The 24,617-nt window shown below is 41.2% G+C and overlaps 1 protein-coding gene across 1 annotated transcript in view; it reads right to left on the reverse strand.

The window, feature by feature from the left end:
* LOC115863489 (collagen alpha-6(VI) chain) overlaps window positions 1–24,274 on the reverse strand; it is a 110,063-nt gene extending 85,789 nt beyond the window's left edge. The window contains exons 1-9 of the mRNA XM_030876403.2: window positions 24,214–24,274; window positions 21,316–21,903; window positions 19,475–20,095; window positions 17,839–18,399; window positions 16,116–16,673; window positions 12,551–13,126; window positions 10,143–10,712; window positions 2,521–2,864; window positions 2,359–2,437 (exon numbers count right to left, since the gene is read on the reverse strand). Of these exons, the coding sequence (XP_030732263.2) occupies window positions 2,359–2,437; window positions 2,521–2,864; window positions 10,143–10,712; window positions 12,551–13,126; window positions 16,116–16,673; window positions 17,839–18,399; window positions 19,475–20,095; window positions 21,316–21,903; window positions 24,214–24,274 (3,958 nt within the window). The remainder of the gene's footprint in view (window positions 1–2,358; window positions 2,438–2,520; window positions 2,865–10,142; window positions 10,713–12,550; window positions 13,127–16,115; window positions 16,674–17,838; window positions 18,400–19,474; window positions 20,096–21,315; window positions 21,904–24,213) is intronic.
* Window positions 24,275–24,617: the final 343 nt, after the last annotated feature.

Raw genomic sequence — 24,617 nt, forward strand, 5'->3', positions numbered from 1 at the left:
AAAATATGCATATAACTATAATTTGTAACTGCTTTTCTCAGGATGGAGGACTTGATCCTTTCAGACTCATCCAGTACATGAGTCATATGATCTTAAATAGTATCTTCAATTCCTAAAAAATGAATTAAGAAAGAAAAGATTTCAAAAATTGGAAGAATAAAGAATCACTGAGAAGATTCTAGAGTACTGGATTTTTTAAAATGAAGAAACTGATTCATACCCCAATCCACATGGATTAAAGTGATATCCATCATTGAGAATACTTTTCTCCTGGTCTCCTCTTGTTTCACGGTGATGGCACAGTTTACATGTATAGATTCTGGGCCTCAAGTTAGAGAGGATCTCCTGGGTTAACAGATCATAGGGCCCAGCATCAACTGAAATCGTCTATATTTAGATAAGGGAAGCCAGAGCCAGAGGTGCTCTTTGTTCCTATTGAGAGACATTCGACACTTTTCAAAGAACATTATGGCCCACACCCCTTTATCTTTCCCATTCAAAGATTGTAGCTAGTGTGAGTCCTCCAACTTTTGCCTCTTTTTCAAAGTTGTTTTGGCTATTTTGGCTCCTTTGCATTTCCACATACATTTTGAACCAGCTTTTCTAGATCAACAAATATCCTGCTATGATTTTGACTGCGATTTAACTGAATCTATAGATTTGTTTGGAGAAAATTGAAATTTAACCATATTGAGTCTTTATATCATTGTTTAGTAATTTCAGCAAACAAACAACTATATTTTGTTAAATGTATACCTCAGTATTTCACGTTGTGTGTACATTGTAAATGGCTTTTTAAATTTTGTTTTCCAGTTTTTCGTTAGCATTTGGAAATATAATTGATTTTTGAATATTGAAAAAAAGATTCTAAATTTCTGAGGATATTCAAAATCTAGCTTCTGAAGTTGAAACTCATTTACTAGTTTTTCCTTGGAAGTTGGAAGAAAGAAGATTGGTCTTAGAAATCTGGGTGTTCCGAGAGAAACTTCCTGGAGAAAACTCCGATGTTGTCTGTAAGAGAAACATCTTTCCCCCACAAAAGAAAAGCTGAAGTTGAGAAAACCCTACCCACCCACTCTAGGGTCCTGTTCTCAGTCTTCATTAACATCTCCACCTCAGATCAGGAAAAAAGCCAAGACTTGACAGAATAAAGGGAAGCAGATTTAGTAAATAAAATAAAAATTCTTACTCTTCAGTTGTGAATTCAGTGAATTCAGCAATTTTTTTTAAGATGGAGGAAAGAGAACCAGACAGAAAAGACAAAATCTAATCAGCCTCTAATAGTTAACCTGGGAGACAGATGTCTTAGGCTAAATTCCCTAGAAGCAGAGCCTGAGATAGCAATTTGGACACACACAATTTATTGAGGAAGCACTCTCTGAAAGAAGGGGACAAAGGTAAGCAGGGTAGGACTGGGGAAGGATCTGAGCAAGACAGTGTTTCAGCTAACATCTAGCGTCAACCTGACCCCTTGGGAACTCTGGAGCATGAGTTACACTACAAAACTGGTGCCACTTTGAGGCAAAGGTCCAAGTCTCTGAACTCTACCTGCTGCCCAGGTGTGGGATGGGGAGTAACATTCCAGGTAAGGTGGCTCCCACTGGCAAAGGGCAGTTCCTCAGAGAAAGGGGAACCTGTGGGTAATGTGTTAGCAGCTGGAGGATGGGGGAACCTGTATGTAAAGGGGTCTGGGTGGAGTATCAATTACATCCACTTATAAGTATTTCTATTTTCAGTCAAACCGGAACATGTGAATGCATTTTTCTTCCACTGATCCATATTTTAGTATGAACTGACAATGAGTCAGAATAGGCATTGGTTTCTAAAGTCGAAAGCCTGGTGCCAGAACTTTACAAACTCATAAACACCATAGTTGGTCCATCTGTTATCTGAAGGAAAGAACTGATTATGAAATCCCGAAACATGAGTAAACTTGTCCAACACTGCTTGTAACTCTGGAAACTTTAAGAGTGTTAGAAGAAAATAATCCAACTCTCCCATTCCTTAGTCAAGGAGAAATATACATGGTTCACTTCTGCTGACACTAAAGACATAGCGATATTAGATAATGCGGGGCAAGGGAGAGAGGAACATCCTCCAGGAAAGTTTAGGAAGAAGAAATAAGGTAATATGAGAGAAAGGATAGGACACCGTATTCAGCGCTGTTTCATATGGGGAGAGGAAAAAGTAGGTGCCAAAATGCTGTAAGAGCTCATTTGCTCTGCCAAGTGCATCCAGAGGGGAGAGGCTGGCAAATTCAGTGCTATTTGAGTGTCTGGAAATGTAAGAGTTAGAAATGAGTTTTGAGATTATAAAGTTCATCAACACTCCTTTCCCAGTCCTCCCCATGCTTGGTACCTTCTTTTCTAAGTTCATCAGATTTTTGTTCAAGTTTTTCAACATCATCATCCAATCCATCTGAAAATAAGAGAACCACCTAAGAAAGTATTCAAAAAAGAAAAATGAGTAAAAAGGAAGTCATTGCACCAAAGATCAATAAATAAAATAAAACCAAGTTACCTTTCCCCGAGCAGCTGATTTATTCTGAAATGCACCCCACAGAGAACTCAAGAGGTTTGCGTTGAGAAGAGATGGTCTTTTAACTGTTACATCCTTCAAGCTGTTCAGTATGCTTTCACTGTAGATCTCAAACTTGGGGGAATATTTTTCCATGGCATTGGTCACTTGAAAAGCCACACTAACCTGAGTCTCCGTGCCCACCTCACAGCTTACCCCACTGAGGGAACTGATGGCACGTAAGATGTCTTGAAGGTAAGTTTCCATCCAAGACTGACCTTCAAGCAAATTCTGCCCATTCTGCTGAGTTGAGATGTCAAATCCCACCACAATGTCCACAAAGCAATCTAGGATTCAAGGGAAAATCATATCTTATTAGACTAACAAATAACTTTATTTGACTTGGATGTCATATCTGAATCACGGGACTTGGAATTCTTGTTTCTGTCCCAGTTATAAAGTTGGAAAAAATGAAAGAGCATGAGTGAATAATGGAAGAGGCTCAGAATCACTCTTTCACAAGCTGTTAAAGTGTTACTTTTTTAGCATCTATAAAATCTAGATGATTCTATAATGAAGTTCTGAAAGATTTCATTGTGTCCATTGAGAAAGCTATGTAGTCCCTTAAATAGCTGAAATATGTTGTGGAAATGTTAACAGTCTAAAATAGGAAATTCATATCATGCTATTTATAACTGAGGTCATTCAACAAATATTAAATTATAATTATAAGGGAAATATAAAAAACATTTGAATACAGAAAGTAATTTAGAAAAAATAAATCACAAAAGACTCCTAAAGGAATGATTTTGATGATTTATCTTTCTGAAAAGAATCTTTGATTCCTCTTTTTGTCTCCTAACATCCACTCAGAAAAGAAAAAGTAGAAAGAAAAATAGAGACTCTGTGAGACCCTTTGAGATCTTGCTTGGTTGGAGTTCTTCAAGTGAAGAAACTGGGTACCGAATTACCCATATTCAACCGTGTCAAAGATGGCTTTGTGCTCAGAGCTCAGCCACTCAGGAAGCCAAAGCCACTGCTATTTTGGAGTTTAAGAAATACTTAGAGAAGCATTGCGTTTAAAGTGCTTTGCTCTCATCCTTATTAACTCTAGAGACATTTAAGCACTGGAGAAACTACAAGGGCTTGAAATTTTAAGCTGACCCTCCTAACAGGAAGATAATGAGAAGGGTAAAATCCTATGACATATACACTCTTTTTTCAAGAACTTTTAGGTTGACTAGAAACTTCAACCTTTTCCAGCAAATTACACACACACACAGCTTGCTTGGTAAAATAAGGCATAGGGATGTTTAATTTTAATTTGCATTATTTAGAGAAGCAGTTTTTCAGATATTTGTTGTGTAGACAAACGCCCGCCTTCCAGACACACCGGTCAGTTGGGCATTTGCAAGTCTTTGAAACCAAAACAACAATTTCAGTTCTTAAAACAAGGGACAGGAACTTGATTCACTTTTAATGATAAAAGAGTTGGGTGAGGGAGAAGAAACCTTATTTGATAATCAATTTTCACCATGACATTCAAGGTAAATCAAAGTCATCAAAACATCTGAAAGGTGAGTTTTCTTATTTTACTGTACTTAATTGGAAAATGTCTTCTCCGATACTCAGAAAGTGAGATAAAAAGAAAGGAACTAGTCAGAAGGAAGCACTCGAATATGTCCCTTCCAAACTTCCTCTTAAATCTATATCCTTTCATTTCTATTTTGAGATTGAAAGTTTCACTCTTGGATGAACATTGTTTTAATCCCTGAACAGAAAACCATCCATTCACCAAAACACTTTACTGCCTTCAAGGAAAACAGTCTCTTGTGAAAAAACAAACATTGGCAAATATGCCAAAATGTCATTGAGTGTTCCTGGGAACTGTCCCCTTTAAAAATAAAGCGTTTTAACTTTTTGTCTAGATTACTGAGATTATAAACTCTAGTAAACAAGTTCCTGGTGTTTGTTTAACTAATTCAAATTGACAAATGAGTCCATGATAATGTGATCAAAGGAACGGAATTTGGGGAACAAGTCCAGAGGTGGCAGTCATATGTCTACAATTACATACAATTAGAGAGAGTGGGCCATGCAAATCATGGAATGGCCTTGCAGACTCTGCAGGACATCTGCCCTCAACTCAAGAGGCCTTTGAAGAGGCAGGGATGATTTTGGAAGTGGGCTAGGAAAAAGGCTAAAAGTGGATTTCCAAAGAGAAATAATGAAGGATTGTAGTTATCAATAGGATAACAGGAGTGGGAATCAAAAGGGGGTAATAAATGCAAGGGAAATTAAGAAGGTAATCCATGGGACTGGCTACAGAGGGTGATAAACACAAGTAAACTAGTACTCTGAGAATTTGCCAAATAGCAGTGTGGAACCCTGGATTGGGGAGGCAGAGTTTAGTTTTAGTCCTGTACAGGTCACTTCCGTGTTACTACCAAATAATTTCTGCCAAATCTCTTAACCTCTCCGGGCATTAATTTTCTTGTCTATAAAAATAAGAAGATTATATATTTCAAAATAAAAATACAAAAGAACAGAAAAAAAAAAGGATTGAACTAGACAGTAATGGTCTCCTGCTAAACCCCAAAGCTGATTTTAATTATCTGACTTATAAAGAAAGTCCTTAATTGGAGTTAATGATGGCAGACTTTTAGTATTAAGAAATACTGTCAAACAAATGAACATATTTATGAAACAGACTCACAGACACAGAGAACAAACTTATGGTTACCAAAGGGGGAACGGGATGGGGGAGGGATAAATTGGATTAGCAGATACAAACTACTATATATAAAGTAGATAAACAACAAGGACCTACTGTACAGCACACGGAACTATATTTAATGTCCTGTAATAAGCCATAATGGAAAAGAATATGAAAAAGAATATATATATATGTATGTATGACTGAATCACTTTGCTGTATAGCAGAAATTAACACAACATTGTAAAGCAACTGTACTTCAATAAAATTTTTAAGAAAAGAAAGAAGTACTGTCAAGATGGTAGGGCATATTTTTAAGATTAGAAGACAGATTTTTGAGATTATTTTCCCTTTTCTCAAAAGTTTTTGAGCAAAGGGCAAAGTCGGGCTGTTGACTGTTATTAACTGGGTTAAGAGAAAAATTTCTTTGGAGATTTGAAAGAAGGGGATATCTTAGATGAAAAAAAGAGAAAGAACGATCTAGCAAATATAGTTAGGTGAAGACCTAGTTTATATACCTCCCAGATTGCTTCTGCCCTCCCCCTCCCTCAGTCCCGGCCGCACACACACACACAGGAGTTGGACATTTGTCCACTGGAGAGCCTTGGCAGCCGCCATCGCTGGGTCTCCCACACTATGGGGGATGGGCAGGCTTTGACACGGCCTCCATCATTCTCACTGCGGTAGTTCCTCAATGACTCTGGTGCCCACGTCCAACCCAGCTGAACTCACGGGATCTCTGGCCCCTTCCACTACTTCAGCCACAGATACAATGCACTGCTGGCCCCGTATCTGGTTTTCCAAAGGGCTGATAGCACGATGCAGTAGGATGGGAGAGTAAGTCTCCATGGGGTGAACTCTGACCAGTGAGAGGCAGTAGATAGGAAGGAACCGGCAGATAACCAGCCTTTATTCCCCCTGATAGGCTGGTCTGTGCAGTGGTTCTGAGGCTTCCCTGGGTGATGTTCTGCAGGACCAACATACCAGTGATGCTTTCTCAAAAGCTGTAGCTAGCTTGGTGATGTACATCTTGTATGTACTTTTCTCTTTTCTGTATCACTTCCCTCCACTCACTCTTGCTTCCCTGGGACTGTACTCCCACTGGAGTATTAGCACATAAACTGTGCTTTAAGCTCTGCTTTCTAGAGAATGCTATTAAGACAGGAACATAAAGAGATTCTTGTCAAGAAAAGTTGGAAATGACCGTCTATCTTTTCCTTATATTTCCCACATTCCTTGAGCCAATTCCTGAGGGTGTGTCTACTTCATCTTCATCAGACTGGCCTTTTGCTGAATCTCCTTTTTGACTCATCTTCCATGATGATGAAAAAGATGAGAGGTACTCTCGATTCTTTTGCTACCCAGTCACGGCTCCACACCAGAAAAGGCAGCAAGTCCATACCCTGAAAACTGCCTGGGGTCTCCTTTGGGTGGTCAGAATAGGTAGACTCCAAAAAAATCAGGAGAATAAGCATGAATGAAGATAAGAAAACAGACTTTGGAGTTGTTTAGGGGAATGTGATGCATGTTGAGGCATTAAATTGGAATATGGCTCTGAAATGTTGCTAAACTACTAAAGTTCCTGAACCAAGGAATTCTTGGTACATTGTCCTTCTGTGAACTAAACTACTGCATCACTCCATGTACCTGTGTTAATGAGATCACTTCAAGATACCCTCTGTAATACGCTGTGAGAGTTACCAAGACATGCTGAACATTTATACACACTTCCCATGCATTCCTCACGTGTCCTTATGAAACACAGAATAAGTAGAAATGCTTCTAATTCTCATTTTGCAGAAGGGGAAGCTGTGACTTAGAGAAGCTGGCCTGAGGTCTCATAGTTATTATGGTGGATCTCGCACGTGGGAATCAGATCCAGGCCTGTCTGGAGCTCCTACGTTGAACGACCTTATTTCACCACCTCCAGGGTGTCCAGTGATGCCAGATCATGCAGGTTACAAGTGTTAGATTGTGTTGTCAGAAGTGACAGCTTAGCAGTGAGTGGCTTCCTTAGGGAGCAGCAGCTTTTGAGCTATAAACCCATGATGTCTTCATAAGTTTCAGCTATTAATTGTTGAAGCACATCACTTATAATGTAAGCATCAGATACACTAGACAGCGATTATATCAAGAGAACTGGCAGCTTATTTAACAACCCACAAATGGGTTGGAATCAGACAGAGCTAGGTTTCAAAATTTGCTTACTTTGTTGCCTACTGTATGATCTGGGTCAGGTTACCAATATTCCTTAGAGCCCCAGTTTCTCATTTATAAATGGGAATGAAACCAAACCACAGAGGGTTTGGGAGTTTAATGAGATAATGCATTTAAAACACTTTAAAATGCTTGACCGTACACAGATGCACAAGAAATACTGATTCTTCCCTCATATCTCCATGCAGCTGACCATCCTTTCCCATAAATTGAAGCCTAAGTACAATCAGAGAAACAGAGATGATGTAACTGCACAAATGTGAAAAGAAAGGCGAGTGACCTCTCCAAAGTGGTGCATATTTTAATAAGAAGCAAAGCTGGATGTTCAGGCTCTGAATCTGGTTTGCTCTGAGACACACCAAGCTACTGTCTGATTTCCTTGATTTGGGGGTTTATCATTTAAGAGGAGCTAGTATCCTCCGCTATGTTTGCACAGGCTTTTGAAGCTTTATCAGCTTTATCATTCTAGCCTCATTATTCCTCAGCCCAGGCTTGGCTACAAAGGCCTCATACATTCTTGTTTGCTACAGTAATCACTTCAAGTTTACCTTTATAGGGTACTTTCCTTATTTGTTTATTTATTTATTTATTTATTTATTTATTTATTTATTTATTTATACATTCATGACTGCTGTTTTGACTTTCCACATGGTCTTCTTTCATCCTCTCTAGGACAGACTAGATGGTTCTGGGATCATTTTCTGCCTAATAATTGGAAATGGGTATTTCATGTGAAAAAGGAAAGTCATGTGGAAGGTTTGGCTGAGGTCACCAGGCACATTCCAAAGTATGGGGGGAAAGTAGAGTGGGATTTACAAAGGTGATAATTCCTGACCAATGACAGGACTCTTAACCTTTGGCTCACACACTGGGTCTTATAAAAGGTTTGAGCTTGGAGTTTAGAGGAGCACTTTTGGAGACGATGGTTGGTGTGCCATGAGGTCTCTCCCCGCAAGCACACACACACACAAGGAGAGGAGGTAACGTCCTCTTTAAGTCAAGAGAGAGGAGATTTGAGAGGTGACTTGGAGGTGACACAGCCTAGAAATTCTAAAGAATGAGACAGGATGGCACGCTGCTCTCTGCAAAGGAGAGGCACCCACACCAGGGGGCTGGAACTTCCAGTATTTACTGGGGAAATTGACATGTAATTGTTTCCCATGGAGGTGATACGGCTGCATGTAAGAAAGAGCTCTGTTGGGCTCCTCTGATCTCCCATCCAAGAAGGCCACCTGGAGGGGCAAAGAGCTGGCAGCAGATAAAGCTGGAGGCATCACTAGATGCCCGGTGGCTGAGAAAGGCATAAGGGAACATCTGGAATTGAGAGATGCTCACCATCCTCAGGGGAGCTATGGTGGAGAGACAGTGATGCTCTGACAAATGTGCTTTGGTAGGGGTGGAGGGGGTGGGGGCAGGAGGGGAAGTCTTTGAAACATTCATGAATGGGCCCAGCTTTAGACATGGGCTACTGAGAAAACGAAGTCCTGAAAAATGCCATCAAGTAGGAACTTTCCTGAATCTCTTTGGCTCCTCTCCCTTCCCCAGCCCATTCTGGAGAGGCCAGAAACCATGGTCAGTAAGAAGAGGGCAGGGCCTGGGAGAAGGAGGCAGAAGTGGGAGGTTGGGAACAATGGATAGAATGCCAACCGTGTGCAGTCGCTTCTGTCATGGTGAGTGGCCTGTGGCAGGGAAAGCACAGTAACCTTCTCGCAGTAACCTTCACGTGAAGTTTGAATAGTTCCACGGGGATGGACATATTCATCACCAAGAAGAGGTTCACTTATTTCCTGAAAGTGACTGAGGGCAAGGGAAGAGCTGACTCCCATGAATAAACTGAATGGGTCAATGGTAGACAAAAGTGAAGTGACTTTATAATGGCATCCCAGGTGTCATGTTTATTCAAAGTAACGTTACATATGCATTTTCTCATTTCATCTTCACAGTGACCTTCTGAACTAGGTGTTCTGTCATTCACATTTTACAGAGGAGAAAATTTTAAACTTAGAAAAGTTAAGCCACTTGTCCAAGAAAAAATAGCCATGGAGTGGGGATTTGCAGCCCAGTTAACTGTCCATTTCCAGAGCTGCCTCTTAGCAACCCTGTAGCCTTCCTCTCCCAAGTGGAAATCCAGGGTTAGTTATAATCCACAGGTAGTTATACAGAATCACAGCTAACCCAGTCAGAACTTTTAGAAAAATAGAAAAAGCTATTTATCCTTGAAGACCTTTCTTTCAATCTATTGGAAAAATGTCAAAATGTGCTAATTTTTAAGAAGATATTTACCAACTTCTGCAGTGAAGTTTCATAACAAAGCTCTAAACCTCTACAGATGTTGCCTCCCTACCTGTGGCAGCACTTGGCAGCCCCGTTGCCAGGCAACCCAAGTCTGTCAAATAGTTCATTTCTTTGGGACACATTCCTCAGCCTCTGAAACCAACCAGAGTGTAAACAACGGCCTTCTCCTCACACCTTCTGAAGCTGAGGCATTCCCAGTCACAGAGGGGGCATGTACTCCCAGGAGAAGGGGAGAGAAAAGGACAGAGTCTCTCCAATATCCTGTTTCTTAATCCACAAGTCACAAAAAATACTTGATAACTGTGAAAAGCTTAATTTGAAATCCGGAGGCACAAAGCTACGTTTTCTCACCAGCCCCAGGGAAGGAACAAACACGAAGGACACTTTCAATACTCACTGCTCTCAGCCCCCGAGGTACAGATGTTGCGAACGATCCTCTTCTTGACCTTTTTCAGTTCGTCAAAGTTGTGAACTGTCAGTTTTTTATCGGCAGTCCCGGTGATCTGAACGAGCTGCTGGTCATCCACATCCCCGATGCCCACGGAGTAAATGTTGATCCCTCTGTGTCTCAGCTCTTCCGCGGCCTGAGCCACTTCGTCTTGGGACTGGCCATCTGTGAGGACCAGCAGCACCTGCGGGGTACCTGTGTTGATCCGGCTGCCCATGTCCGGCTGGAAGTAGTGCCCTACCTGCCGTAGAGCAGAGCCAATGTGCGTGTATCCAAAGATCTGCTGGATGTTTTCAATCTGAAAGGAGATCTCCTTTTTGCCGATGAAAGTTCCCAGTGGAAACTCCGGCTGGTAGGTGTGGCTGAACTGGGCAGCTCCTATACGCACTCTGTTGACACTGACATCAAAGTCTTGAACGACAGATGCCAAGAATTTCTTCATCTTCTTGAAGTCATCTGGATGAATGCTATTCGAACCATCCATGAGGAACACGAGGTCTACTTTTTCAATTTCACAATCTACAAAGTACACAGCAACAAAATCAGATTTTTATTCTTTCTCTAACCCAGCAGAAGTCAAATGTTTCCAGCTACAGAGAAATGCTATTTCTGAAGCTGGTTTCTTAGCTTAAGCCACCCTGTGGTCCCATTAACTGGAGAGGAAACAAAAACAAACAATTGGGCATAAAGGCAGCATGAGGCATATACAATTCCCACGTCCTTTTAGGCTTCTCTTGGCTTTTCTGTTTGGTCTCACACCGAGATGTCAAAGAAATGGGTGTGGTGCCACAGAAATATTGTTCTCACCTGCAATCTAGCTTTAACTCTTCCAGAAAGCTCAGTGACAGTAGCAGCATAGCAAGAAAAAACACACCTCCATTTAGGGATGCAAACAAGAGACAGATGGTCTGTATTATTGGCTTGGCCTTGCTGGCCAGTTGAGCCAATAAGTGCTATTCTAGTTTCTTAGGGCAAATTGAGCTTTGAGAATCATGACTTCCAGCCTATATCTAGTCAGTTTGTTTCTTAATCAGCCCATTTTCTGGTGTATACAGGCAAAAATGTCTACTTGAGAAAAATGTTTTTGAACAACGCACTATGGCTTAGAGATGCTTCCCTTGTCTTAACACAGCAAATTAACAAAAAGAATGTGAAAGGCCGTTGCCAGTGAATGAGTTATGCTTGGCACGAGCTCATGTGTGTTCCTTAGCCTTCTGGAAAGCATTATCATTTCCTTGAATTCCCCAGAGAGCTCACCATTGAACTAACTTTATTAATTCTCATTTTAACCTCAGAAAATGTTAAAGGTGTCTGAGATTCCTGTAGCCAAGATAAGCAAGGAAGAGATAAAATATAGGGTAAACAGATCCTTCGGGAATTGTTTAGTTCATTAAATTCCTTTGTTTCAGTGCCCAAGGGAAAACTTCCAGTATAAACGTTCAATTTCAACTTCTGCAATGGACTTGAAAGGGGCAGATTGATTTTTAGACATTGGCCAACAGAAAGTAAGAGATTCTTTCTGGTTTTCAGTGAGATCCAGATGGATTTTTTTAGTTTTGTGAAAGAAAAAGACAGTAGCTGCATTCTCAGGAGGCAAGGCATATGAAAAACAGGAAAGTTAAATAAGTTTTAAAAGGAACTGCACCAAGATTTTGAAATCCTTGATTAATATTAATTCATCTAATTAAAAATACTTGGTATTTTTGGTAAAACACATCCTAATAGAAATACTAAGGAATTTTAATAAACCACAATCTCCCTTTGAAACAAAAGTGTAAAGTGGCAGCTGAATGAATGAATGAATGAATACATACATACATACATACATACAGCAATGCAATTTCTAGCTGCCAGAATAGAAACACAGCATCCAGGGCAAAAGAAGTCCTGCTCACAATCTTCTCTGGAAACATCTGAGGCTAAAACTGAGGGCTTAACATTGGGCTCCATATTGCAAATGAACTTGTGCCATAACAGAAACGGGTGAAGGCACAGGGGACTTCCAGAATGGAGGAGAGAGGGCTTCAAGCAGTGGTCGCTGGTTCTTAGGAAGAGAGGGATTTGATTTCTTGTGTAAAGAACAGGAAGGAGAACTAGAGGGTGAAAGTGGCATGTAAACACAGTTGCGTTCCAATAAATAAAGCCTGTTTGAAATGGTGAATTTCCCATCATTGGAAGAGTTTAGGCAGAAGTGAGTGGGAATGTTGTGGAAGGCCAAATGAAACATCCTTGAGGTCTTTCCAATTTGAGATTCCACAATGTGGGAACTTCTGCAGAACTCTCAGTGCCCCTTCTCTTTGGTTTCTCCCTTATTTGGACCTCTGCTGATAATTAAAAACTTAATGGATGAATCTTACCTACTTTTGAAGAGTTACACACACTGGCGGACACATCTGAAAATATCCCCTTCAGGCCTCCAAAAGTTTCCACAAAGAAGTACTTGTCACTTGATCCTGCCATGGCCAGCAGCTCCACGGGGTTGGCACCAGCGATCCCCACGGCCAGGACAAGGATGCCCTTGTCCCGTAAGGCCTTGGCTGTGGCATTGAGCTTATCGGCATCATGGGATTCCCCATCGGTGATTACGATGAGGACCTGGGGGACCCCCTTGTGCAGGCGGCTGCCCCGGGCTTCAGTGAACATGTGGTCTGAGAAGTCCAGGGCCTTGGCGGTGTAAGTGTTGCCCCCCATGGGCTGGTCATTTTGGAGCACCGAGATCACCTCCCGTTTTGTGCCAAGGTTATCCAGATAAAACAGCACCTCTGGGTCATCTGCATACTTCAGAGCCCCAAACCGGACGTGATTCTTGCCCACATCAGCTTTTTTCACCAAGCCAATCATGAAGTCCTTCATGATATTATACTCATCATGGTCAATGCTGCCAGAGCTGTCAATTACAAACACGACATCTAAAACTTCAATGCGCTTGCATTCTGAAGGAGGAGAAAGGAAAACTGGATGAGATTAGCTTGCACATCATGCAGGACTCCCCTCCCCCACCTGTTTTTTAAATGCCAGTGTCTCCTCTCCATAGGATCAAGCTGTACATTGGAATGTCCGCTCCCTGGACAACAGACACAACACACATGCATTTGTGCTGCCAGTACATAGTAATGCTCATTTAGGTGGCTTTTAGGACAAGGCAGATGTGACGTGAAGCTTACTGCAGGGGTTGGGAAGGGGGTGGGAAGGTGGGTCACAGGATCATCAGGGATAAACATGTCAAGTGCTTTTGGACCAAAAAAAAAAAAATTCAAAATTCTGAGGAAATTTTCCTGTGTTTAAGTGGTACCTTCAACATGTGCTTTCATTTACACTAATTTGTTTATTTTTTTTAAGCCACAGGGACCATGAGATTTTATTCTTAAAATGAACCCTGGGGAAATGACCAGATGAAAATGAATTTGGCAACACTGTATATTTTTTCATGTTTAACTTTTCAAGGTTACATTTTCTCCCTTTTTGACTTTCTTAAGACATTATCTGTTTTCATGATTGGGCCTCGTCATAAAAATAAACCCATTTCATACCTGGCCCAACCAAGTGGTCCTAGCATGACTTCTTGTTAACTTTTTAAATGTAGGGTCAATGCCATGGAAAAGTAAATCAGGAAAGACCCAATTAGTCCATGTGTGTATCACATTCTAACTCAAGGTACAGAGTTCCAAACTCCAACTCACTCATTCTGGAGAAGTGGAATTGTAAGATGGTGAATGATTTAGTCTCTATGTAGCACCATCCCTCTACAGGCCTTAGGAAGGTGTGTTCCAAATGTTAACTCATCCATTCTGGAGAAATGGAACTGTGAGAAGATTCCCGCTGCCCCCTCCAAGGCTCACCACATTCCCTTCCTTGACAGCCACTTTATTGCTCCGTGGTTGGGCTGTTGCAAATCCTAAAGCCAATGCACTTCCCCCCCTAACTAGAGGCCATGTGTACAGAGCCGTAACCAAATTCTCCAGAAAGTCTGGGTCCTCACAAGGAGAAACTATGTCCCTCTGGCCTTCGGCTGCCCAGGGGACCTGCTTGGATTACCCAGGGGGCTGGGGGGTAGACTGCTCAGTGCTGGCACCCTTCAAAAAGGTCAGATTTGTTCTGGGTGGAGTTACCAGGACATGTAATCCAGGTGTATTCCTCTTGCCACAAAACATAGACCGCAGTCACCAAGACTTCTAGTGGGGGTTGACAAGAACTGTTATTTGAACAACAGAACAATGTCCCTCTTTTCCTTCAAAATTCCATTAAGATCCATCTCCTCCATAGAGGTTTTTCAGAATGCCTCTGTCATCAAGTCCCATGGGTCGCAGTATAAATCAGCCCCTTATTTCTGCTGAACCTAAGTTTTATCACTTCCCTTACTCTGCAGTCTCCTAGGAACATGTGGGTGACTATACTATTTATTTCCTTGGAAGCATCCATTGCTCAAGTTCCTATATTATATTCCTCCTTTATAGGATTTAATAAATATCAACATGTTTTTACAAAGATTATCTCATTTTATGTAAGTATTGATTTTTAAAAATTGTAAAATGAACAAACATGTATAGTGGATGTTAGGTCAAAGGGGAGACACCTTGCCCAGGAGGTTATACCCCTCTATCGCCTGTCTCAGTGGACCACACATAGCCCCCAAACTCAGATTATACAAGGCTGGGCCCCTGCCTCAAGGTGAAACCGACTCTGTGATGTAATTCATGCTCCAGTGCTCCCCGTGGGATGAGGCTGAAGCCAGACTCTAGCTGAGACCACCTCCTTGCTTAACTCTTACCCATGCCCTGTCCTGCCCTCCTTACTTCTCTTCTGAAAACACCTCCTCAATAAATCAAAAGTCTACAAATAATGAATGCTGGAGAGGTGTGGAGAAAAGGGAACCCTCCTACATTGTTGGTGGGAATGTAAATTGGTGAAGCCACTATGGAGAACAGTATAGAGATTCCTTAAAAAACTAAAAATAGAGCTACTGTATGATGCTGCAATCCCACTCCTGGGCCTAAATCCAGAGGTAACCATAATTCGAAAACATACATGCACCCCAATGTTCATAGCAGCACTGTTTACAATAGCTGAGGCAAGGAACAACCTAAATGTCCATATATATAATGGAATATTACTCAGCCATAAAAAGAATGAAATAATACCATTTGCAGCAACATGCATGGGCCTAGAGATGATCATACTAAGTGAAGTAAGCCAGATAGAGAAAGACAAGTATCATATGATATCACTTACACTGTGGAATCTAAAAAGAAAAAGATACAAATGAACTTATTTACAAAACAAACTCAGAGACAGAAAACAAACTTATGGTCACCAAAGGGGAGGAGGGGGGGAAGGGATAAATTAGGAGGTTGGGATTAACATATATACACTACTATATATAAAATAGATAACCAACAAGGACCTACGGTATAGGACAGGGAACTCTACTCAATATTTTATAGTAACCTATATGGGAAAAGAAACTGAAAAAGAACATATATATGTATGTATGTATAACTGAATCACTTTGCTGTACACCTGAAACTAACACGACATTGTAAATCAACTATACTCCAATAAAATTTTTAAAAAAGGAAAAGCAATAGATAAATAAATAAATAAATCACTTCCACAAGAACCCCCGACTCAGCTTCTGCTTCTAGGGAACCAGACCTAAAATCCGGTATGATACTATTTTCCTTAAATGGAGGATTCATCACCCTAGTGCTTTGTCTACAAAAGGGAAAGCATCTAGGTGGATCAGAATTGTTCCTTACTGTCTAATTTAACAGTTCTGTTGAGGAAACTTTCATTTCTATAAGCAAGTCAAAAGCCACTAGGATACAATGTTCAAATAGTAGTCTGCTTAGTTCAAGAAACAACAACTAACATGTATTTGTGGCATTTGGATAATCCCCCTATAGTGAATATGCCCACACCTACCTTCATGGGGGCTGCATATTCCAAAAACAAGGTCGTCTTCAATGTGTTGCAGAATGTCAAAATTCTCAACATAAAAAACCATCTCCGGCCTCCCACTGATCTCCTCAAGCTGGGTGACATTGGAGCCAAACACCCCCACGGAGTAGATAATTATGCCTTCTTGCCGAAGTGCCACTGCTGGGTCCTTGACTGTGTCCTGAGCCTCACCGTCCGTGATGAGAATGAGGAACTTCCTGACGTTGGGTCGGGCCCCCTTGGCAGGGCTGAAGTACTGAGACACGAAGGTCAGGGCGCTACCGGTCAAGGTAGTTTCTCCAATGTGAGCCATTCGGTCTATTGCATCTGAAATTTCCCCCTGGGACATATATCTGTTGAGCTGAAACTCCTCCTTATTGATGTCACTGAACTGGACTACACCGATTTGCACCCTATCTCCCCCAATCTGAGATTTGCTCACCAGGTTTTTCATAAATGTTTTCATTTTGATGAAGTTTTCAGGTCCTATACTGCCAGAACTGTCCACCAGAAACATGATGTCGGCCTTCATCTCTTTGCAGGCTACACAAGAGAAAGGAGATGGGTTATTCAAGTTGGCTTCGTGTAAAAAGATTAAGAGTGAACAGAAAAACCCAAAACACAAATAATTCTATATGTAAGTTAAGCATGTACTTGGTAAGGGCTGTTATCAGGTAAATAATGCATTGAAGGCAATGAGAGGGAGCCTATTCTCTTTGTTATTTAGTAATTTGCTTTAATATGTAACTCAGGGTTTCTCAGCCTCAGCACTACTGACATTGTGGGCTGGAAAATTTGTATTGTGGAGGGCAATCCATGCACTGTAGGATACTGTAGGATGTTTAGCAGTATCCCTGCCCTCTACCTGTTAGATGCCAGTAGTGCTGCCCCAATTATGACCACCAAAAATGTCTCTAGACATTGCCAACTGTTCCCTAAGGGGGCAAAATCACCCCTGGTTGAAAACTATTGATCTAACTCTAGAAGATTTCATACATGTTTTATCAAAAAGCAATTTAAATAAACCTGTAGTACTCCTTAAAATCAGAAATCATTTGATCATATTACACAGGCAGTGTCTAATCATAGATCTATCCTCACAGGGATTTGTGGGGAGAAGCTAATTAATACTTATTAGAAGCTAATTAATTAGCACTCCCCTAGTTATCACCACCAAAATTGTCTCTAGACATTGCCAACCATCCCCTGAGGGGGAAAAATCACCCCTAGTTGAAAATTACTTATCTAGCTCTAGAAGATTTCATACACATTTTATTAAAAAGCAACCGAAATAAACCTGAAATATTCTTTTTATGCTTCAGATAATAATAATTAGAGCAACACTATAATGGGCCCTTCATTTTGTTCTGGATAATAAACAGCTCCACGAGTCAATGAATCTCAGCTTGGTCATTTATGCTGTTTCTGCACACCTGCAGCATCAAACACTGCAGAAAGTAGATGTAAATTGTTATGTATAGGATGGGTAAACAAAAAGGTCCTATTGTACAGCACAGGAAACTATATTCAATATCCTGTGATAAACCATAATGGAAAAGAATATGAAAAAGAAAGTGTATATATGTATAACCGTACAGCAGAAGTTAACACAGCATTGTAAATCAACTATATTTCAATTAAAAAAACAAAAAATAAATACTGCAGGAAAGCAATTTGGGAGCTGAAGTCCAAAGGCAAGGAGTCCTACCTTCTTTGGCACAGATTTCTTGAACAACCTGGTTTCTTATGTCTTTCAAGGCATCAAAGTCATGCACATAGTACACCCGCTTCTCCTCGCCTGCGATTTCTCGCAGCTGTGTCTCGTTGGCCTCCTTGACCCCAATGGCATAGACGTGGATGAGCTCCTCTCTCAGTCTGTTTGCGGGCCCCAAGATGCTGTCCTGGGACACACTGTTGGTCAGGACAACAAGGTGGCTTGGCACTCTGTTTTCCCGCTGCCTCTTCGCTTTCTGCAGCAGCCCCAGGGTGAAGTTCAAGGCTGCACCTGTGTTTGTGTTCCCGCCCAGCTGCCTGATGTTCTCGATGGCCTTTCCCACATCATGCTTGTTGGTGTATTTATTGATCTCAAATTCCAAGTCCCAGCGGTCAGCATACTGGACAGCCCCAACTCGCACCTTCTGGGGAGCGATGTTGAACATCCCTACAACCTCCGACAGGAAGGTCTTCATTTCCTGGAAGTCCGTGGCCTGGGTGCTCCCAGAGCCATCGATGAGCAGATAGATGTCTGCTTCCTCAGTGTCCACACAACCTAAAATGCAACACGAAAACTGAGTGTGGCATTGGGGCAAGTGGGACAGAGACACAGGGGCAGGTGGGAGGAAGGGCAAACACCAGCCTTGTCAGACAGAAAAATGGGAAACAGTTTCTCCATGTTAAAGACCCAAATGAATTATCTGTGACAGTTTGAGATGATTTGTATCAAGGATCAGAGTCAATCTGGATGTAGTAAAAGATTAGAAAGAAAACATGAAGATGCTTTTTACAAGTCACTTCTCTTAGCAGGGAGTAACTGTTTAGCAAAATGTTAAGTGGTGATTTGCGAGCTAGAGAAGGTAGCATTTAACTGGACATGGTGGACAAAGTGCCGTCTTTCTTGAAATCTTGAACAAAGTATTTACCCTTCATCTACTCCTGGTCAGTTAACACAACCAGGGGTATTGTCAGTGGCCTTATTTATGCCAGGCAGTGACACTTCTGCAGTCGACATGCTGTAAATATTTGTTGAAGGATGCAGATATATATATGTATTGCATGCACACACATAATTTATGAAAAATACATGTGTATGTATGAAATATATGAAATACATTGCTCTCTGTCTCTCTCTAAACTCACTGATACTAGAATAGTACCTCCCAATAAATTCATTACTCTGTCCTCAATCCAAATCATGCTTCCTCTTTATTCTCTAAATTGGAATTTGAGGCTGAGGGAAGAAGAGGAGGGAGAGAAAAGTACTCACACACAAAAAAAAAGAAAGGAAAGGCAAGGAAACATGAGAGGCAAAGGTGAGAAAGGAAAAAGTGCAGAGCGGGAAATAACAAAGGAAGGTATTCTGGAGTGTTGAGAAGTAACAAAGAATCCAAGTAAAGCTGTGCAAAAGAGCAAATAAAAAAAGAAATCCCGTCTTCCCATTCCAACACCTCAAGAGCTTTTATTCTCCCCCAATTTACGCTTCCTATTATCAAGTTAAATTAAAAAGTCAGGAACTCACTCTCCCTCCCTACATCATGCCTGCCAAGCCCTTTTGTACACAGAACACCTGCAAGACAAGAAAAAAGCAAAACGATGGGAATAATCCTTCTCTCAGCAAAAGGCTTTACCAGATTTGAGGGTTTCAGTCCTTTCGGAAACGACAGAGACTGTGTGTGTGATCTGGTTCCGCAGTTTCTTTAGAAACGTCTGGTTGTGGGCGGCCAGGTCGGAGAAGGTTTTCAGTTTGGAGACGTACTGCTTGGCAGGGTGAGATGCGATCTTCTCCAGCTGGGCGTCGCTGGCCCCCTCTATGCCCACGGTGAAGATGGTCACCCCCTGGCGCCGGAGGTTCAGAGCAGCCTTGGTCACGTTGTCCTCAGACGGGCTATGGGTCACCAGCACAGCTATCTGTGGCACCCCCTGATTCTTCCGACTGCCATGCTGCACGCTGAAAACCTCCTTCCTGATCTTTCTCAAGGCAGCTCCAGTGTAGGCCTTCCCGGCCTGGGGAGAGAGGCTCTGTATATCCTGGAGAACCTCCGACTTGTTTATGCCACTGCTCAGTGGGTTAATCACCTTCGTCTCATTGCTATAGGCCACAAGGCCAACCCTCATGCAGTTTTCCTTGATGTCCAGAGCAGATACACTTTCTTCCAGGAATTCTTTAAGATAGTCAAAGTCCTCCCAGCTGCCGTTGATGGACATATCCAACAGGAACACAACATCTGCCACAGAAGGGCCTTGGCAAACTGTGGGCAAGGAATGAACAGGCAGAGTTTCAATTCAGCATCTCTGCTCAGCATTAAAAGACACGGAGAACTCAACCAGAACTTAGTTATGCCCTTAAAGATGGAAGGAGGTGTACAAAATGATTATGAAGCCGAGATCAGAGAGTCCTGGGTTCAAAGGTGGGAGCTTAGCTAACCTCCCAGCTCCAATTTCCACATCTGTAAAATATAAGTAACCATAATAATGATCTCATAGAGTTGTTATGGGGATTAAATGAGATCATGTGTTTAGTATGGGACCTGGCACATAAAAGTCACTCAGTGAACAGAAGCTACTGCTATTGTATTAAAATCACTAATAAAATCAGTATTTATAGTCCAAACATTCTTAAAGGATGCTAATGGAATAGCAATTGACATTCCAATATTTTATTCGGGAAAGATGCTAGTAATAGGATTCCCATATTTTCATAGATTGCTACAAGAAAAGCAGCATTCTCCAGTATCAATAGACAGTTTTATATGTCATCTCACTCAAACTGACTTAACCAGACATAATGTGAGTTTCTTACATCACTTGTTTGCACTTGTACACTTTGAGCAAATTGTTTTTTTACTGGCTCTCTCCTGCCCCTCTCTTGGATGATGTTCATAAACTCTTGGCCATTCTTGCTAATGGGAGAGCACAAGGGGACAGACCAGGACAGCAGGTTGGAGTTGGAGCAGAACACGGGGAAGCTAATTTAGAACAGAGCTGCAGGAAGGGGCAGCACGGGACTGAAACCACACAGGCGTAGCTCTGACTCCAGACTGCAGGGCCAGGTCACATCATCTCTAAGAGGGCCCGCAAGACCTCTCTGTGGAACAGAGGTTTTGGACTTCCTGATTATACGGCTTCTGGAGTCAAGGATTTTTTTAGGAGCAAATCTACCTTTTAAATGAACCAGGAATAAAACTACATAGCAACTGAAGCCCAGGAAGAAAGCTCAGGCAGCTGGGATCAGGGTGGAGGAAGCCTGTGAATGATGAGCAATAAGTGAAGCATGGAAAACCAAGGCTCACCAAGTTCACTGGATTTAAAAAGGCCACAATCATTCCAGAATGATTTATGCAGAATTTAACATCTGAAAATGCAGCCCAGCTTTTGGGGAAGGGGATGTTCATAGAGTCTCCATCCTCTCCTCTTGTTGATCTTCCAAAAGCATTTTATCATCATCCCTACACATGCGCCCTGAACCCACCTTCCACAAGAATGTCATTGACTGCTCCTTCCTTGTACTGAGCCGCATCCTTGAGAATCTGCGTCATGTTTTGGGAGAACGTGCTGAGGTCTCGGACCGTCCGGAGGCTGTAGTGGAACTGGCCTGTGGCCATGGCCTTCAGGGTCTCCTCGGACACCCCCTGCATACCCACGGAGATGATCCTCACCCCGTCGTTGCGCAGCGCCTTGGAGGCCTCTTCCACGGCATCCTCAGACTCGGCTGAAGCCAGGACCACCAGGATCGGGGGAAACTGTCTCCTGTCCCTCCCGTTTGAGAAGTAGGTTGTGTGTACCTCCTGGAGAGTGTTACCAATCCTCAGGGAGCCACCCAGGAACCTGAAGTTCTTCTTGAGGTGGTTCAACATGGGCCCTCTGCTCTTGAAGGTGCTGAGCTGGAATTCTCTGTGGAGCCGATCGCTGTACTGGGCCAGGCCCACACGGTACTTGTGGGCCTCTATGGGGAGGCTGGTGATCATTTTGTTGATGAATGTCTTTACAAACGGGAAGGATTTAATTCCCATGTGGTCAGAGCTGTCCACCAGAAACACCACATCGGCATACTCAGGGCCTACAAACCCATAGACAAACACAAACAAAGCAAACTTCAAAAATTTACTACTAAGTTTAATGCCAACCATATGGGAAAAACATTACTTCCCTCTTTTGTTTGTATTTGTAATATCTTTCCAATGCGCTGAAAATAATACACATTCTCTCAAGAAAAATATTGTTTCTTGGGCTGATTCTTTATACACCCTCTCATTTGAACTGATCATGAAATTAAGCATCACTTTTGCAAGGGATTAAGTAGAAATAGGTAAATATAAACAAGTTAAAAATCATGGGTTTTTATATGTTTAGTGGATAATCTCCCCGTGTCTTTTTTCCTTTCAGAATTTGACCTCACTTTATATCAACACGATAAACATTTTCATTGAGAATCTAATCAAATCAAATTTGAATGGAGAAATCTAAAAAATAGCCTTTCATTGTGATTTCCACTTAAGCAAAGCAACAAGTGATCTGATTAACTTATAAACATATTAGTTTTGTATTCAAAGTGTCAAATTGGTGAAGTTTAAAAAGAATCCTAAAAACCATAAATATGAGATTGCATTAATCTATCTTAAAGTTATTTACAATATTTTTTGATGAGTGGGCATTATAATTGGTAAATTTATTCTCACAAATGTAAAATGTGATAGAAACATTAGCATTCCTACCTTAAGCTAGGAATAGGATTATACTTTTAATTTCTATTAAGAATATAATTTTTATAGAGGAATACAATACTTTGCTGAGCTTTTAAGGCTTCATTTGATGCCAGATTCAATGCTAGGTATGTAAAATTATATTTTTATGTGATAGAGAGTTATTTGGTTCAAGCACAAAATATCATTTGCTCATGGTCTGTCTGCTGGTTTGAATTCAGAGCTCTTACAACTGTTCTATAAGCTCCATTTCTGGTCCAGGGAAGGGAGGGAAATATTTGTGTGTGTCTGGATGGTGTATGTTTAAGAAAATACAGTGTAATTGAACAAGCAATGTGAGTCCTGACTTTGCTATCAGCTAATTCTTCCAGCTCTGTCAAGCCATTCAATATACTTGGGCCTCAGTTTCTTCATATTTTAAATGAGTAGATTCAACTAGAAAATATCTAAGGTCTCTCCTCACTCTGAGTTTCTGATTATCTGAAATAGTCACAAGATAAATTCTAATCAAATTAAAAGAACTTCAATCTTTTCTTGTCTACAACTGTGAGGAAATCAGCTTTGGCACCCCAGCATGTTACTTCATTCTCTTTAGAGCAGTCTGATCAAGGCATAGTGGATAAAATCATTCTTTCTTTTCTTCTAAGCAACATGATTTCAACCAGTTTGAGATTGCTTTGATGATCATATAGCCAGCAGAATCTCAGGGGAAAAACTAATTGAGGGGATCAACATCTTCCTCCAAGAGAAGTCTGGAACCCCTCTGAGGACTGTCAGGTGAGTACTGCGTAGGATGGCTTGACTTGTGACCAAAAGTGACCTTTCTATTCATGGACAAATCCCCATATTTTGTATGGAGAAAAGAAATGTAGCCACTGGCACAGGAGGCATATTTAGGTTCTAACCAGGCCCATCACTGTATGTGAACCACAGAACAACTGGGGAAAAAGCACTGTCTTTCTTTAAAAAGCTTAATAATAGGCCTAGTGAGACATCAAAGGAAGATGTTTGCAGGGCAAAGTCTAATCTGTCTCTCCAGAAAACTTGCTTCCAAGGTCAGAGTCCTTGAGAAAACTGTAAAAGCCAATCTAGGTGGCCCTGGACATGAAGCGACCAGTATAAGAACGGATTATTTAGGAGGTGGTAGAGGCTGTGAAGGCTTGGCCAGTATTTTGACTTCAAGTCCACTGGACATAGATTGCTGACAGTGGATGGCTCTGGAGCTCTCTCTTCAGGGTAAAAGCACTTTCTTTACAATAATCAGACACTCAGTTTAAATTGGAGCAAAATCTGGATGCTTAAACAAGACAAATGTTTTGGCACAAACGAATTAGGAAGAGACATTTCAAATTTTCCAGGCCTGAACTTAATGTTAAAAGAGAATTATCATGCAACCTCCCAGAAGACCTAGAAGTAGTTGAAACTGAGGACAAGAAAATAGTTTTCATATCTTCCTATTGTGAACAAGGAATAAGATCCAGAAACAAATGATCTTCAAAGGAACACAGGGTGACATCAAAAGAAACTGAGCTGCCACTCCCACCCTTACTATCATCAAAGTCAAAACAAAGCAAAACAAAACACTTAACTTTTAAGCAAGTCAAACTCATATATTATTTTCCATAATGAAAATTAAGGAAAAGAATTCTTTTCATTTTTTTCCTTACCAGAATGTTGGTTGACAGAAACATGGGAACAAATTATCATAAGGAGCAAAGTGAGCAGCATTTTCATATTATAACCTGAAAAATCACCAACTTGAAATCTGAAAAGGCAAAAATATAAACATCTAAAATTGTTGTGTATATTATTTGGAAATCAAGACTCAAACACATATGAGCACACAAAATTATATAATAAATTGGGTGAAGACAAGGAATTTCTGAGGTTCCCTGACCTTTGGCTCTGTGAAGTGCCTTGGAGAAAAATGAACCGTCAACATTTACAGAATCACAAAAGCTTCTCCTGGTCCCCAGACCCTGTAGAAACATGAGATTTTAGATTGTCAATGGAAGCAGCCAGATGCATTCTAGTTCCACCAATATTATGTGTCCCTACTAATCAATTTTCC

This window comes from Globicephala melas, chromosome 4 (genome assembly GCF_963455315.2).
Source record: "Globicephala melas chromosome 4, mGloMel1.2, whole genome shotgun sequence".
NCBI classification, from domain to species: domain Eukaryota; kingdom Metazoa; phylum Chordata; class Mammalia; order Artiodactyla; family Delphinidae; genus Globicephala; species Globicephala melas.